The sequence below is a fragment of the Odontomachus brunneus genome, unplaced genomic scaffold, assembly GCF_010583005.1.
Source record: "Odontomachus brunneus isolate Ranch 3 - 2012 unplaced genomic scaffold, Obru_v1 Obru_scaffold_019, whole genome shotgun sequence".
Taxonomy (NCBI): Eukaryota; Metazoa; Arthropoda; class Insecta; order Hymenoptera; family Formicidae; genus Odontomachus; species Odontomachus brunneus.
Genome location: NW_022639469.1, coordinates 348,403 through 367,344, shown reverse-complemented (window position 1 = coordinate 367,344; position 18,942 = coordinate 348,403). Strand labels below are relative to the sequence as shown.

At 38.7% G+C, this 18,942-nt stretch overlaps 1 protein-coding gene across 2 annotated transcripts in view; it reads left to right on the top strand.

The window, feature by feature from the left end:
- Window positions 1-18,360, top strand: part of LOC116841983 (neuroligin-1-like) — a 50,982-nt gene extending 32,622 nt beyond the window's left edge. For both annotated transcript variants that reach the window (XM_032810591.1, XM_032810592.1), the window contains exons 6-8: window positions 2,347-2,493; window positions 7,299-7,723; window positions 9,033-18,360. In XM_032810591.1, the coding sequence (XP_032666482.1) occupies window positions 2,347-2,493; window positions 7,299-7,723; window positions 9,033-10,125 (1,665 nt within the window). In that variant the 3' untranslated portion in view covers window positions 10,126-18,360. The remainder of the gene's footprint in view (window positions 1-2,346; window positions 2,494-7,298; window positions 7,724-9,032) is intronic.
- Window positions 18,361-18,942: the final 582 nt, after the last annotated feature.

The following is an 18,942-nucleotide window of genomic DNA, read 5'->3' as shown; positions in this document are numbered from 1 at the left end:
ATCGATCAAATGAATGTTAAAACTATAACCAATCTCGATAAAGGCAAGGCAAATCGTGAAAATGAAAACAGCACATTATAAGGTAATTATTACAATTTTGACAATTATTACAATTATTACAGTGAATGTGTTACCTGAAAATATCATTGTAAAGAAACTAAAGAATTGAAATTTTATTTGCGTGTTTCTATTACAGTATACACTTTTGTAATACGTGACCCGAAATTAGAACCCACAAAATTGTAATAATTATCTTATAATGTGCTGTTTTCATTTTCACGATTTGCCTCGCCTTTATCGAGATTGGTTATAGTTTTAACATTCATTTGATCGATCGTGTTTGACTCTCTCTCCCTTTCTCTTTCTTTCTCTCTCTGCGAACGTAGAGTATCAGAAAGAGACGAAGAGTTACATCAACGCTAAAGTTAACCTATATCGATATCGATCATTGATATTATGATCGTAATTAAAAGGCAATAATTAAAAGTAATTGAAGTCGGCAGGCAATGTTCAACCAGTGTCGACCTCAGTGACCTATTATTTTTCCTTTGATAGAAAAAGCTCGCGGCACTTTAATAATTATTGACTGTATTAATGTTACATCGGCACTTTTACCCCGCGTTTCTCATAAGTTTTCGTAACCGCTGCTGCTGATAGTTATCTGCGTGAGTTTTCGAATACGGAATCAGAAAGAGATGAAGAATTAATTGATGCTAAAGTTAAAAAGGATAAAATTCTGCTTTTCACTACTGTATGTGTACGCTAACGTTATTAAATAATCTTTTCTTGTCATTTTAGTCAAGTGTCTGCGCAAATATCTGTGACATTTTATATTACGTCTAATCCAAACTTGTATATTTCGCCATATAACGGAATTATGCCATTATATTCTTAAAATATGTTAATTGGCATTTCTTTTTATATGCTACATTTCATAAAATCGCGATACCAAAGATTATTAATCATATCAAATACTGAACATCATTAATATATTGATGAAAAAAGGATATAGTTTTATCATTTTATAAGTATTGTCAAAAAGTAATTATATTTAATGAAATGTGCAATAATACATTTTTATATATTATATGTTTTAATAAGTCACATTCAAGAACTTTTAGATATTAACTTCATTTTGTCCCGCATAGAAAGCGTATAGAAGCTAAGTGATGTTTTCAGAAAAATATAATAATTCCGTTCTTTTCAACAGTTCTTTCACAGTAAAACTTATGTTTTCTTCATGGTGGACGTTTTTCAAAGAGTGTTTTGATGCAACGTGAAGTTTATTAATTTATTTTTATTAAAACTTATTTAAATTTTACGGGTCGCATTATGCTTCCATTATAAGTCTGTGCAACCAATTCGAGGTGAACATTGTAGAAAAAAGTTAGTATTCCGTCGGTAAAATATTCAAATGAATTTTATGACATTCCCTTGAATTAAATTTAAACTTAGAGAACAATAATTAAAAGAAATTGAAGTTCGACCAGCGTCGCGACCTATTATTTATTTTTTGATAGAAATAAGCACGAGAAAGCCTCTAACAATTATTGACTGCATCAATGTTACATCGGTGCTTTAACCCCGCGTTTTTCATAAGTTTTCGCAACCGGCGCGGCTGGCAGGCGTTATCTGCGTGAGTTTCGGCGCGGCGTGTCGGTTCCGCCGCTTTTGACATCGCGCCGTTTTTCATGGAATTTGCATTTACATTCTCCACGCTTAACGGAACGTACACGCCGCCGGTGTGGTCGCGTCAGGCAAGAGAAAGAGCGCGTTATCGTTCAAACGCGCATTACGCGCTAGAATATCCTACCACTTCATAGGCAACGTAAACAAATATAACGATGAGTGTTAAGTAAACATCGGTCTCGGCGCGCGTGCCATTCAGACTATTACGAAATTCGCGAATTTCATTGTAATTGCATACGGATATTAGCTCGCCAGACGTCGGGCCCAACTGCGCCGGCCAGCCACCGTATTGATTTTGCGCGAGAGCGAATGAGACGACAGGTAAACGATGAATCTGCTAATTGAACGGACAACCGGCTGACAGATGACGGATCCGAGAACTGTAATAGCTACTTCGTGCATGCTCCATTAACCTATCCGTCGATAGTGTAGTGTATGTGTCGTCGCTGGCACTCGTCGCGATATCGCGATATCGTGAACGCGTAAGCGGAAGTGCCGGGCGAACGGAGAGAAACGAGCAGGCGCTGCACCGCGCCGCGAGTCCGATCGATAACAGCGTGTTCCTCGCGGATCCGATAACTCGAAAGCCGAAAAAACAAAACAAAAAAAAAAAACGAAGCGAAAGAAGACCCAAAAAAAGAAAAACACTTCGATCAGAATTTCCAGCCCACTGCCTCTTCTTCGGGACTAATGCCGATCGTGCCCGGACCTGGCGCCGAATTCGCGGACTTTGGTGATCGAGACCTGCTCTTCGGCTTGACGTCCGAGGAAGCTTGGATGAACCTCTCTGAGGACGATCTACAGGTGAGATCACCTTAATCACCAAAAAATCTGAAGAACATATATGTTTCAGAAGAGAACTGACACCCGCCGGTAGAAATTTAATGCAGTTTTCGAGTAGTTATACCGGACAATTGTATTAACTGTTGTCTAACAATTGCAGAGTAAAACTACTTGGGATTTTAATTGAGATGTAATGCTTTTCTTATAGTTACTACGCAATAGACGCAGAGAATCGAAACTGTAATGGGCAGATTTGTCCTGATACACATAGAAAACTGTTTAAAAGAATTTGTCCACATGTTGTACAGCAAATTACTTCAACCACTGAATAAATCTCTATCAAATTCTTGTCTAATTTCGATGAAGTATTTCTACAACTAATAAGAAAGCATTAATGCTAGACAATAATTAGGAGGATATCTACGCAAACTGCACACATCTCTACTAGGGTGAGATTTAGTCCCTCACACTGAACTCCCTCTCATCGATGAAGGTGCCTCTGAATGTGCTTACAAGCTAACCAGAAGATTTATAAGACACAATTAAAGGCACTTTTTATCAATAAAAGAGAATTCGGAATAAAGACCATACTCTCGAAGGTACAATCACTATTTTTCACTGAAGTATTATATTTTAGCTTGACGGGATTCGCAGTGACTTTTAATTTCGTCGAATCTGTTGGTGAAAATCTCTAATATCGAATTCAATTTTTCTCGAACTTTTTTTTCTCGAATTCCCAATTTTTCTCGAAAATCAATGTTTTCTTCACTAAAATGCTATACTTATAACTGGTAGCTCATTTATAAATATAACACTGCAATCAATAAAGTCTCACTAAAAAGACCGATTAACCCCTTAACATCGACACCATTTTTTTCGAATCGAGACTCAAAAGACTATAAAAAGATAAAATTTTCTCGAAAATGAGTGAAACTTGATGTAAGGGCCGTTTTAATAGTATTAATGACGAGTTTTAAGTAAAATTATAAAAAAAAAATATTTGTTATACATTCGAAGTAACGACAAATAAAACTGGTTTGCAAAGATTTTGTTGCCAAAATGTGAACAGTCATTTCCAATGTATTTTTGCCTGAACATGAATCCGTTATCCAAATTTGCCTATTAAGTAACAACTTTGAGAAAAATGGTGTCAAAGAAGCTAAAAATGTGAATTTTGAGAGTTTTTTCATAGTCTTGTAACATCGGCAGCAAATTTTTTATTTAAATTTTGTGAGTGCTACGCAAAAGTATCAACTTTTAAATTTAAAATGCATTTCGTTTCATTTTTATGTAATTTTTCGTTTTCGAGATACAACTAAAATTATATGTACTGTTCGCGTGCGGTTCACATTAACCTATAACTAGTACAGTGAAATTTAATGGGTTCTTTCTTTTTTTTATAATTTCTCAAACCTTATAATTTCTCGTAATCGAGTTAGATTATCCAGCTACCCGGAAACTCGACGGATAACAGCGGATATTATATTCAGTAGACCTAAAAATTTCCAGTTACACTTCAATAATGAAATTACTTAGAGACTCTAATGTAACAAAAAAAATAACGTTATTTGTTACCCATTAAAAAATCTAATTTCTTACTATTATCGTGTTATGATTTCCATTACTTTTGTCACCAAGTTTTGAAGACTTTCTTTTCAGACTTGTTTCTGCTCATTCTATTTTATATATGCAGAGTAACAATAAAAGTAACAATTATATTCGTTACCGTTACTAATTGTGTTACATTGTTGTTAGTAATGAAAAAATAACGTTGTTATCAAGTGTTTTATTGAAAAACTCTTAACGACGTTACAAATAACGCATTTTTTCCCAATCTTGGTTGATAATAGCGACTGCTCCCATTGTCGGTGCAGTTTGCAAATGCAGACGAATTGCAATGAATTCTTATTTTCAGTGAGATATAAGGCGAAATAATAAAATCAGAGTGTTACCATTGAAAATCTCTTTTACAAATCTTCTTATACTCATAAATCTTAATAAAAATATTTTATAAATATTTGTAAAATTTAAAAATCACATCACTAGAAAACTTTAGGTGATAGAAAAACAATTGTTTCGTATTTTTTAGTTAATTTTGTTTTTCAATTAATTAAAAATATTATATAGATCACTCAATGTTTTGTATGATACAAAAAGTTTTTATTTTGTGGACCAATGTTATCGGTGAAGTATTAGTTGTATAAATTAATTCGTGGCCTAATTTTTTCTGACTCTCTAGGATGTTCTTGATCGGAAAGATCGGAATTACCATCCCGAAACCTTTGATACCAGTTTTTACTGTAAGTTGCAGCACTTCCCTTTAAAACAGAGCAAATCATTTCCTTAGCCTTAAGAGCATTTTTTCAGTTGAAATGCAAAAAGAACGTAATGTCTGATATGCTGCTTATCGAACGACATCGTGCTCAATACTGCTTTGTGAGATGATGTCATCAGCAGCGTCCAATTATATGGTGTTTTTCATCCTAAGGATTGATATTCCGAAACTCCAATGCGGCGGGTAAATGATATGAATTTATAAAGTTACAGTTGATTAATTGTGAGGGCCACGAATTTACTTGTACATCTAATATTTATACCGATTCACTTTAAAAGAATTTAATTATATATCTTTTGTCATCATTTTCACCATACAAAATCGCACACATGTATCACTCGTGTACCTCATAATATCTATTTGAAGATGCAAAAATATACATTTGCAAAAATGGATTGCTTCTTTCATGCTCTCACGCTCCGCGTATCGATTTGACCAAGAAATTTGTGTTCGGGCGGATGTAATATCCTGATTAACGAGCCGACATCTCGTGCTAAATATGTAATTGACGTTGATTGGATATAGTTCGACAAATTGATGAGCTTTACATGAAAGCATCATGAACCTGTGCGAGAACACACGTTCCGGATATTATTGACTCTCTGATGGTCACGGCCGCTGAGTCGCCCTGTGAAACGGGCGCGCGTCTTCCTACTTTACGATCGTATGTATGAAACGACAATCCGTATGCAGATATGCTTATCGGCGCGAACGTGTCGTCATTATTTATGCAAATAAAATCGCCCGATTACCGGCTGTTATCTGCGATTTGAATAGCTCTCGTGTTCTCGAATTTAGCGCACACTCGCACAGAAAAGAGAATTACTGAAAGAAACACATTTGTACAATTTAAACACCGTATGCCTGTAATAAATACTCTCACGCGTCACTGTCGATAAGCTCGCGGAACGTTGAAAAAAGACTTCTAATCCGCCAATAGCGAGGTTAAAATTTTTCGAATCCGCCTCAATGCTGAATTGCACCTCTCTGGCAATTAACAATAAACAACCCTTATCACAGTATTGAGTTACACGTATCATCCTGCTCTACTCATCGCGCACATCTCGTAACAAAACGTTTTTAACCCCACACACACAAACACACACACACATATATATATGTATGTATATATATATATATATGTATGTATATATATATATATATATATATATATATATATATATATAGATAGATACGTATTATCTCGAAAAATAGAAAAACCCGATATTTGGAAATTGGAAAAACGTAGAAAAATCAATATCGATATTCGAATATCGAGACGATATTCCGAAGTAATTTTTCCGAAGTATGCAATTGTTCCTCCTCGAAACTATTACCAAAAAAACATTACACACAAGTATATTAATATCTACCCACTTGAATACACTCTTATTGGACGAAGACTATTCATAAAAAATTTTTATCAAAAAAAGATGAGTCAGAGTCAAATATAGCGGGCCAAAGCTATGGCAATAATAACTTATTAATTAATTTAGTTCTGTAAAATAAATTATTTATTTGACAGAAGTAAAATTTATTTGCTTCTAGAATATATTTGGTAAATAAAACTTATTGAATAGTTGAGCAAAATAAGCGATTTTGTAATAGTTACAAAATTTTTGATAGGTTCAACCAACTATCTGTAATGATAGATATTGAAACGATGTGATAACTGCAAATGAATGAATTTTTCGTTGTGTTGCAACAAAACATACTTATACTGGTAACAAAATAGAACTCGTACCTACTGAATTTTTTATTATATGGGATATAACGATTTCATAACAATTATCAAATATCTGTTCATAACTGTAATATATTTCATATTAAATATTTAACATTAAGTAACTATTACTAAATTATTTAATTGATGTTACTGCGAATGCAATTACGTCATATTCCCGATCTATTAAATATTTGGTAATTATTATCATATTTAGTATTAGTTACTAAGGATTCAATGAATTTCTGTAACTAAATGCAGTTTATTATAGTTACCAGTCTTTTCTCTCAGTGTAGAATACTAATGACCAAGAGAAATGCCAACAATTGTGTGGCTTAGTCAAAGTTACTAAATAATAAATTTGACGATTCACCGAATACACGATATAAAAAAGCATTCAAGTAATTGCAATAATATTGTAGTAAAAAGTCATAACGTTTTCAAACAAATGTATAGTCATCATATATGGTCATAAAACTTCTGTATAATTAAAAATTGTAAAAAAGTTTGTTATTACAATATTTCCTCTGTGTAAGACAATGCCAATATTTTGCTCAAATAATATTTCGGGAGATTGTCTCGGTACTTCAGTACAGGGAATTGCTCCACTTTTAATATTGCGATTCATTTTTTGCCGGGACAATGCATGTCCGCTCTCATACGCACACATGTACACGGAGAGGCACGTTTTCTGCGGTGACAGGGGAACGTCCGAGCAATGCACTACACATCCGCGTTATGAAACAGACAACTCTTACGGTTCCGCAGAACGGCTTGAACGAGACGAGGAGAGATCGTATATTGCGCACTTACGTCCGGAACACCTACCGATACCATCTGCATGAAATCTATTCGACTCTTCGGAACGAGTACACCGACTGGGAACGGGGCGAGCAGAGTCCCGTGGCGATCTGCGAGGGTCTCTTATCTCTCCTTGGAGACGGCCAAGTCGCCGCGCCGCTCCTCAGACTGGCCCTACTGCATTCCGCCTCCACGGGACGTGGCTATTTCCTGCACTTCCAGCCCGACGATCGACCGAGCCAGAAGGGCGAGGAAGTGCCGTATCTCTTGGGTATACCTCTTCTTCGCGGCGAAGTCACGTCCGCGATGTCCGCCTTTGGCAACTATACGACCGTCGATGAGAACCTGTCGAAGCTTCTCGTCCATTACCTAGCTAACTTCGTGAGGCGCGGGTGAGTCCGATCCCTTTCATTTTTTGACTTTTTAAATTAATACCTAATTACGTATGTCGTAAGCAAGATATACTTTATCTCGCGAGCATGAGAATAAGGATTTTGTGTCGTTAGTACGTCAAACGTGGAGAAGCAGCGAGCTTCTATTTCCCGGCTTTCGTGTCTTCATTACAGCTAACGAAAACGAGGCATTTTGACGTGCCATTGTCTCCTTTGAATGAAATATACAATAGTCATCAGTCGATAACTCAAGATAACGTGCGCATGAGTGTGAAAGGGTTAATCGGATAAGTGAACGCGCGCGTGGCGCGCCTCTCGTTAATTCACCCGGCTCGAAGTTCGTCTGAACTTAAGTATCACATGCACTTCGATTACCCTCCGTGAAGAGGGTCTGAAAGGTGGTAGTTGTAGGGTAAAGTTACAGCTGGGAGAGGATTTTGGAGCCAAACTCCCGCAAAGGCCGTTAGCGCGCTCAGCGGAAGCTCGCAATCTCGAAGTAGAGGTGGAGTTCACGGAGAAGAGACGCGAAGTGATTTTGGTTTCCCTAATTGCGGATCGCTGACTATCTGGATGATTGCTCTGTCATTGACACGGAGAATTTTACCCCGGAAATGAAATTTTGGTTTGCGGCAAGTTATCCCACAGAACCGTGCAACGCGTTCGTACGGCTTTTATTAGCCCCCAATTCAATTCTTAACTTCAAAACCTGCTTAATTGCTAACAAAATATATATTTTCTCTAAATATCCCTTGATATTATTAAATTTATTTATTTACGAGAAATTTTATCTCCTTAATACAGCATATACAATTAGTAATTGATTATATCATCTTTAAAGATAATAAATTAACACTAAAATGCCCGATGGAGTTGATTTCTTTAAGATCTTCTTGTTGCCGTCATTTTTGTCTTTCATGGATTAAGAAAAATCTCACGAGACTTTTAATTATTTTTAAAGTAGAACACGCTGTATAGGTGATACCATTCAAATACAACTTACCGTTATAAATATTACATATCAAGGAGCGCGGTACAAAAGAAAGAACAATGTTCACTGTATCGTTTTTGTGTAATGGTCGATTGTAGGCCAGAAAACTATTGTTTTATGCTTTAAGTAGCACTGTGTGTACCGAATAAAATGCGGCAAGGTAGTATCATGTAGCTTTCTCGTCACCAAGTTACGAGGTGGGGCAACGTGTCAGCAACATAAGGCCGCGCAAGAGAAAGAAAGAAAGAAAGAGCATGAAATGAGCCCCGCGGCCGATGTCTGTCCACTTGTCATAGGGTCGCGGTTCGCTCGTTGTTTTAGGGATCCAAACGGCGCGAGTCCCTTGTCTTCGGGATTGGAGGGCGGCCTAATGACGAGTCCGCCGTTCTGGGACTCGTACGACTCCATAAACCAGTTGTACCTGGAAGCCGGTCACAACCCGGAGATGCATTCGCACTACAGGGGCCACAAAATGTCCCTCTGGCTGAACCTGCTGCCGCAGCTGCACCGACCGGGCTACGAGATCAACATGCGTCACCATCATCTCGCGGACAGCCCGAGTCTCTACGAGGGCCCGGTGCGTCCTCAAAGCACAGCCGTACCCTTACCGGCACCCCCACTACCCCTACCGTCCCCCACGGAACCCTCCTCGATACTAAATGTGTTGTCTACTACGGAGTGCACTCCGAACGCGACCGTCGCCACCACGATCACACCCACCACCTCGCAAACGCTGCAACACTCCAATCTGGGCCCGGGTCCTAACAACATACTGCGTAAGCTCGCGTCCAGCCACTATCAGAGTTACACCACGGCCCTCACGGTCACCATCGCGGTCGGAGTGTTCCTGCTGCTGCTCAACATTCTGATCTTTGCGGGAATCTATCACCAGCGCGATCGAAACGCGTCTGGCGGTGGCGGTATGGCCACCTCTTTTGGCAACAAGAAGAAAGAAGAATTGCTGGAGGCCGGCTGCTCCGGCATGGACGCCGCCATCGGGAAGCAGCGATTGTCTTCCATGAATCTGATCGACTCGCCGTCGATCTTGCCACCCCACAAAGCGAAGCTCGTCCAAGAGCTGGAGATGCAGCTGCAGGAGTTCCAGTGTTCACCGCCGCCCGGTGGCGGCAAGCGGATTCTGGAGCCGCCGTCCTACAGCAAGAGCCCGTGCATCCAGAGAACTCGCACCCCATCGCCCTGCGTGGACGCCACTATTGCCAGGATGGACGAGGTGAACGAAGGTATGAGCGGCCTGCACGACAGCGAGGACGAGAACGAGGATGTGCCGGAACCACCGCCACCGCCCAAGGCCCCGGCACCGAACGTCGGTCTGTCGTGTCCCGGGATTCTGCGGCAGCCCGGGACACCCGGCAGCGCGAAGAAGCGCGTGCAGATTCAAGAGATCTCCGTGTGATAGACGGGGACGATCCCGGTCTCTCTCTTTCACCGGGATCTTTGATGTCGGAAGAGAGCGGTTCGCACCGGGAACGTCCACGAGACGACACGAGAGGAGCCGGTGTCGATCGAGATTAAGTACAGTGAGGGACTTTCCCTTTGAACTACGGTTGTTATCGGGGACACTCGAAGCGCGAGAGGCATGCTCGGTGCTCGTCGTAAGTGGATTTCGTTACTCGGACGAGATTATCGTTCCCCCATTACGTTTGAGAATATATAAATTGAAATCAATTTTCTTTTCTCTTCCTTTTTCTTCTTTCTTGCTTTCTTTCGTTTATTCGTGTGGTCATCACATTGTCGTGCAACATAAATGTGCACAGCCGTGCGTTAAGGTAACGCCAAAATGGATTACATATTCGCGATCATTTTCTTTTCATATTTTTGGTATGATCATAAGCAAAAAAATTGCCGCTGTATTTTGCATGAGTTTCAGAATGTTTTGTCCAATGAAAGAATTTGTTTTTAAATAACAGAATTCTCTCATCGGACAGGACCAGTACGTTGCAAAACTCACACAAGATATAGTAGGCAATATTTCTATTGTCACGATCGTATATATAGATCCTATATAAATATATGCTGCTTTGTTTTATGTGATTATATATTTAAAAACCTATGCATATATTGTAATGGTTTCTACTATGTTTTATCAGTTACAATGATCAGACAGGATCGTTGTAACAAGTAAAAAAATAATGGATACCGTTAAGATAAACACCTTAACCCTGCATAAAAATTTTTCTGCAAACTTTTCGTATATTTTTAAACTTCTAAGTCTAGTTGTAAAAATACAGCAATATTCTTTGAAATTTTCCTAAACGGGACACACACATGTTCGATATGTATGCTTAGTTTGTACATTTCTCAAAATTAAATTGTAGCGTTTCAAGTCACAATTGAGACATTTTACTGACACGTTTGCATATTAAGGTCATAGTAGAAAATGAAGTGACAATATATAAGCAGTGACAATATATTCGGACTTCACAACTGCAACGGGAGATTCAAGAAAAACGTAAGTATTAGATGTACAAGTTAATTCGTCGCATTCATATTTAACCAACTGTAATTTTATTTTAAATTCAAATCTTTTACCCGTCGCATTAGAATTTCGGAATGCCAACTCTTAAAATGAAAAAGCATTTATAATTGAACGCTGCTGACAACATAATTTCACGAAGCAGTACTGAACACGATTCGATAAACAGCATATCAGACACTGTATTCATTTTCCATTTCAACTGAAAAAAATGTTCTTGAGGCTAAGGAAATAATTTGCTCTGCTTTGGAGGAAAGTGCTGTGGTTCACAGTACATGGTATTAAAAGTTTCGATCTTTTTTCCGACCAAGAATATCCTGAAACTGTAGAAAAAAATTGAAGATGAGGAATTGAATCAACTGTTGCAAGAGAGTCCCTGTCGAGCACAACAGGAGCCGAACAACTTAGTGTCACTCAACAAACGATTTCTAATCGCTTGTATAAAGGGGAATTCAGGAAGCCACGAATTAATTTGTACATCCAATATCCTTATTATGTTCTTATCCAATAGATAAGAATATAATAAAGGGTTATTACTTACATCTGTGTACTGTCACTCCGTCTCTTGTCAAAATCAACTGCCATGCAAACGCATCAGCAGTGCCTCTCAATTGTGACAACCTGGAGCGCTACATTGGGAAAAATGTATGCAAACCGTTTTGCAGCCGAGCATACAAGCTGTGAAACTTTAATGTCAGCATTTGTTACGTTAACTGACAGCTCGAAGTGTCAATTTTAGAAGTTTTCATCGTTATAATTTTTTTATCATTATATTTTGTGTGAATTTCGGGACGCATCTGTCCAATAGATGTGTTCGTTTTCGTCACATATTCAATGATTCTCGAATTCATTTTGGCACGTACCTTGATTGCGCGCAAGTACTTGTAATTCTGTGCAACTACAACACGACGTAAACTTTGCAAAAAGAAGCCAGTATTTCCTTGGTAAAGTTCTCAAACATGGCATCCCCTTAACACTCGGCATTCGTGTTCAAGAATCCCCTTCCCCGTGTCCCGATGCCGTTTCCCCTCGCGAGAAACTCATCCCGAACTATTGACTAAGACAGATGGTGTGTTTAGATTTGCGATTCCGCAAGTCTGAGTGATCTTCTTAGCCGGGGGTGAGGCCGGTGCGTGCTCAGCGTCGATCGAAGAAAGTGAAACATAATAATTTCTATTCTCCGTCACGGAGTTGTACAGTGTGTACGCGTACAGTGGCCACGGACGAATGTACGGACGAATGTACGGACGAAGAAGCGAACGAACAGTGCTAGTTAGAAGTGTGTGCGTTCATTTGGTGGAGTTTCTTGGCCGAGGCTCTCGACGCGTGTGATTTACGTCCCGTAGCACACGAACTCTGCGAACACAAGCGCCCTGGTATCGGCAACGGTTCGTAGTTAGTCCCTTTGTATCCGAGACGTGATCTTCGTCCGTCCATTAGGGGACGACTATGTGCGAAACGCGAAGCTCGCGGGACTGGCCGAAGCGTTCGTTTGATTATCGTCGACTGCGGCCTAAACCAGGCCGCAGTCGTCGCGGCGTTTCCGCTGCGACGAACACGGGGGATTGATGTAATCTCAGGAATATAAAGAATGCAAGGGACATCTTCGCGGTAAAACGTACGGCGCGTAAGTCCGTCGTCCGGGTGCGTGATCACGCATCCGGATTCGCCGCAACACTAAATGGAATTAATCGAGGAATTGGTAGTCTTGGGCTTTGACTTCTAGGTTCATAAAACGACGAGAGTGACTAACTAATTGATAATGTGTGTTTGTGAGAGAGAACGCGCGCGAGAAATAGACGAGGGGAAGCGAGGCGGGAGGGAGAAACAAGAAGGAGACCGTGCCAGGAAGGGTGAGACTTCAACTAGAAATTTATCCCATAATCCTGATCAGGTTGACCCCAATCGGTTACCTAGTTTGTACAGAGTGATGTTATCGAATCCTAATAAGTCACGCAATATAGCGTGACAATCAAAATCTTATTAACCCTTTGAATCTCGCATTAATTCTAGTTGTGAAAAATTCTTTATTTATTTATTATCGTTCCTAGCAGTGTAGAGATGTGATTTTTTAATAATTTTCCAATCAATCATTTTTTGGAGACATCAAAGTATTGCCTGAGAGAAACAATTTTTTGATATACTGCGTCACTTTCAGTGCAAATTATATTCTGCATAATTTTCTATCTTTCACATGTCGTAATAATGCACAAGAATATTTTGTATAATCTATTTTTGTGATAAGTATAATATTAATAAATTGTAATATTAATAAACTTGTGGAGCTGCTGTCCTCGTAGAAGAGATGAAAGGTGCTGAGAATTTACTGGTTTTTATCAGTATAACTAGTGATAATATAGAAATTCCGTGTAAAAAAAATGGATTAGTTTGACGTTTGCATCGAATTGAACTGTCGTTGTCTCAAGGCAATAACGAGTAATGAATAATGAGGTGAATAATGATTATTAATAATTAGAATCTTATTATTGTTAACCCTTCGAGTGACAACATATTTTTATTAGCTTTGAAGTCATTAATTTTTTATTAGCTTTGAAGCAACCAAAGTCATTAGTATTTTTCTTGATTTTTCTCTCCTGGGATATTCGAAAAAATTCTCAAAAATTACAGAAAATTTCTTCTCAGTTGAAAACTATATAGATTTGTATAGAGAAAAATAAATTACTATAAGCTTACTATAACTTTTTATAGCGAAAAATAAATTACTATAAGCATCTTATTTTTAATAATTTTAAAACAAAAACGCTGCGAAAAAGAAACACTTCTTAGAATGACGCGAACATACATAGCCCTGATTGCTACTCAGAGGGTTAATCATTAGGATCCGATGATATTACGTTAGCCCTTATCCATAATCTTGCTTTAAGACGTAAGCCGTAAGAAATTGACCAACCATGGTCGATTTTTAGAAAAATAATCGATTGTAGTTGGTCAATTTCTTACGGCTTACGTCTTAAAGCGAGGTTGTGGACAAGGACTTATACAATAACTGATTGAAATCCATCTGAGTAGAACTAAATAAAAAAAGTATGGGATAAATTTCTAGTCAGGACGGGATAAGGATCGAGAGGGACCGTTATGGATTTCACGATGAACTCTCTGTGTGGAACATTGGCGTCGGCTTGGTCGACGTAATCGTGCGTGTATGCGTACCTTGTGCAAGGAACTAAAACACATATGGAACGAGATAGAGCTAAATGGATTAACGATGAAGCGGGGAGTACTTAAGGGGATGTAGGTGACTCTCTCCCTCTCTTTCTTCCTCTTTTTCTCTCTCTCTCTCTTTTTCTCTTTCTCTCCATACACTACGTTATTTGTTTCGAGAAGAAGTTTCGCTGTACGACACGTTAACAAGAAAAAAGAAAGGAACCCGGGTTCGCGGGGAAAAATTCGATGCACGGAGGAAAATACCTTTACGACATACTCATTTGTTAGGAAACATTGCGGCGCGAGTGTTCACTGACTTTAACAGTCATCCAGGATAGAGTCGCGCTGTTTCAGGAAGTTATAAATTTGCTACAACTTTTTGACGACCGCACCACCGCACAGAGAAGAGGGTTTTGATAAGAGTTCCTACTTTTAACGAATTGGCGATTAATCTCTGCTGAAGTGCTGTGAATTATTTATAGTACCACCGACTCGCTCGTGCAGCGGTTAATTTTTCTTACTCGCCACCTAAACTATTTGAATTCTTTACACGGGAAAAAACAACCACGGTTGGATTAATGTGTTCGGTTAGACAAGATTTGATTAAAATATTCTGGTAGTCAACCAAAACATTTAGATCTAACAACGGTCAAAGTTTGGTTACTGCTGATCCAGTCATAACATCCAAGTATCTGCTTATTATGAGCAGAGCAAAGTTGTGGATGAACATGATATATTTGATAAATTTAGTAACCAAACTTATGTTTGGTTACTTTAACCAAATGCATGTAAGCGAATTTAGTTATGTTATCTTAGTTTAGTTATCTTAACCAAAAATATTATTTGTTCATACTTTATCAAACAGATTAGTTTATATATCCTGGATCCTAATTAATTCAACCAATTTTTTCCATGTAGGTTTAAATACCTGACATTGAATATCTGAATTAAGAGCGATTTCAGACATCTAAATATTCACTTGTTTTTATTCGCTTACAGATGTCTCTTTTACTTTAATGAATTCTACGCGTTATATTTTTTTTCGATGCAGTCTAGAGTATTATCGATGTCCAATGAGAGAACTTCAGGGGATTCATGAAAAATAAGTTTTTCATTGGGAACCATCGGTGTTCCAAAAACTGCATTCAAAAGAACATTATTCATACTGTACTGAAACCAAATGAATACATTCTTGCCGATGAGGTTAAGAACGCATCAAATAGTCATAACTATAAATCACTATTCACGAGCTTGCGTGATAATCTATTATGACAGAAGTCGAAGTGAAAATATATGAGATATCCGACATCACAATTGCAGCAAAAGATTCAACAAGGAGATAACTATTATGATTGCCACAATCACATTTTCTATGAGTTTTATGTGATTTTATATGGTTATTTTATATGATTAAAAAATTTATGTGAATTCAAGGTAAATAGATACATTAAAAATAGATACATTAAAAATTGTTATTGTTATATCCTCATTTATATGCAGTTCTAATAACCACAGTTATTATAATATGTAATGTTTAATCAGTATATTCGCATATATAGTTACATCAACTAAAAGAATGTGCCGTTATCGTCTGCAGACCGAATACTACACGTACAAAAATATTATAGTTGGCTCACACATAAATCTGGTTGTGCCAAACAGATTCAACTGTAAAATATGGAACACTGCGAACTATGCGGTTGTTGCAACTGCAAATCCGAGTGTGTTATTCTTAAATACATAAACGTGTAATTGACTGAAACTCTTTTCATACGTCTTTTGCGATTTTAAATCACGTCACTTAACACGTTTATAATGTATAAATTAGAATTTTATACGTTAGAGTGTGTTAAATAACGCGATTTGAAACGATAAGAAACATGTAAAAATAGATTCAGCCAATTACACATTTATGTATTTAAAAATAACACACTCGGATTTGCAGTGTATAGAACAATTGCTAAGTTACTGGCGTTGCAGCAGTAACGATCTTCCTATACAATACAAAGTCCAAAATCAGGACATAAGACGTCTAAAAGACATTTTATGTTCTGTCGTCTGAAAGACGTTTTTAAGTATTGTGTGGATGGTTGTTCCAAGATATCCATGATAAATGTTACTTTGACCGATTTCTGGTTACCACAACCAGCTCACACGCAACTACATTTATATAGTTGGTGTACTAAAGTAACTGAGTCATATCATTCATATACATTACTATCACACAAAGATAACTAGGTTGATGTAACTATACTGCTCACAACTAAATATTTCTTGTTATGTGCACCGTATATATTTATTTTTTCTATATGTTGAGAGCACTGAAACATCGAAAATTCTACTCAAACACGTATAAATAGACAATAAAGAAAGCCAATATATTACATTCAGAATACTGTTTCTATCTTTTTGTATACATGGGCGAAAACACAATATTAATATTTTGTTACGGCACCCACATTTAGCTAAATGATATTCCTAGTATTCTCCATGAGGAAAAATACAAGTATCTCTGTTATATTCTTCTTTATCAGATAAAAGTGTACTAAAAGGTTAATATTTACACTATGTATTATCACTTTGGCTCCTGTCATAACTGATTGCTGTGCATACACGTCAGCAGTGGCTTTCAATTTTGACAATTTGTAGCGATGCAACTTCTTTCGATAAAAAGTGTGTAGATTAGTTTGCAACTGAATTCAGTCTCTTCGAGAGTCACCTGTTGCGAATATTGGAAGTACGATACTTAAAAGGCGACAAATATCCGGGCCCGTTCTAATTTATCTTTTTCGCCGGTGGGGTGCTTAGATGCGCCAGGTGTCGCTCGGCTATTGACACGCGAACTCAACAATCGACGAGTCCGATCGAATACCACTGTCGAGAGACACTTGTATATCGACTGTCGAAATAATTTGCCACAAAGGTGACGTCGTAATGATATACTCCGCTGGTCATAAGCACTTCTTCGACCGTAAGACTTTTCGAGCAAATGAGAAAGAGAACCGCGCGAGGGGCCACCGTAAGTAAACCTAACTACTAATTAATCTAGTCACGGGAAACTCGCCATTAATTAATTCGATTGCACTCGCGTGCGTTGTCACCTACCGGCAAAGGATGTTGTTCGATCTTGAGGGCGCGTACCGCCAATAAGTAATCGAATGCGCCCTGTGAGTCGGGGTGAATTGTTCGATCGAGGATCCGAGAAACGTCATGGTAACCAAACAGTTGTTGTTCGTCGAATTTGGATACGATCGTTAAATTAGCTTCATTTGCATCGTAACTCGAAGAAAGGGTTAAGTTTCATTGTCATTTGCGCGGCCAAGGCGATCGAGCCTCGTCAGAGCCTCTTTGACTGCCGCCACTTCTTTCGTTCGCGGATTTTCCACTGACGGAGATTCTTTCTTCTCAATAAAGACTCCGAAATACCGGTCTTCGTAACTGAGCTTCCCGAGTGGAAGTCTTCTGGGGGACGAAGATGCCAATTAATACAAAAAATCGTCAACAGTCGGCAAAATATTTCCTTCCTGTTAATTGTTAAATATGATTTTGTTTCAACAGAGAACTCCAATGGAGTATAAAAATGGCTTGCTATTAATATTCGCAGGAATTTTCATTATGAAACGCTCGACCTCGAGATTAACAAGAGGTCCGCGGATGAAAGAAGCGGCGGTGTGATTCTATAGACATACACACACACACACACACACACACACATAGACACACACACACACGCACATCTACACATACACGTGACATACATACGCGCGCGTGCGCGCGGCTAGCCTGTATATACATATACGAAATTAACGAAGAGGAAAGTACGGACGTAAGGTAGATTGACAAAGGCGAATTTGCAAAACGCCGTCGCAATCTACATCGCGTCTGTGGCGAGCGGAGACACGAAAAACACCCCCATACGTATATACATCTATCAATGTTTGGAATGTTGGGATTTGTTTAAATAAATACTTAAAAGATTCAAAACGTAAACCGATGGCGTTTTGATTTCGTCCTAAACGTATGTCCCGTCATTTCCTCAGCCTCAAGCACGACGCCTCCCTCTCTCACTCTTCTCTTGCGGATGTTTCGTGAAATTTTCTTCATTATTCGATGATGCTCCGTCACTCAAGAGAGATCGAAAAACTACTCCAGGCATCTTTAAGCAGATGCGCGCGCGCCCGACGTCGTCGAGAAGGGTGCCAAAAGTAGGCTACACCAACTCTCGCCGTGACGAAGAGTGAAGCGGGAATGGGGAACAGAGAAACGGCTGCAAAACAAAGTAGAGAGATCCAGGGATTAAAGAGAGAGAGAGAGAGAGAGAGAGAAAGGGTGCATGAAATGGTAGACATTCGCCCGCCCGCCATCCTTTCTTACGCCTGGCGCACTCGTATCGACGTCTCGCGGTCTTCCTCTCGTGGAGGGGTGGGTGGCCGAAGCTCGAGCTTTAATAGGGTGCTTTCCGCCTCTCGTGGAACCAGGCAACGAGATCCGCCGCGGGTTGAAGTATAATTAGTCATGCTATACAATACCGGTGGCACAGACGGAGCGCATAACTATATATATACATACATA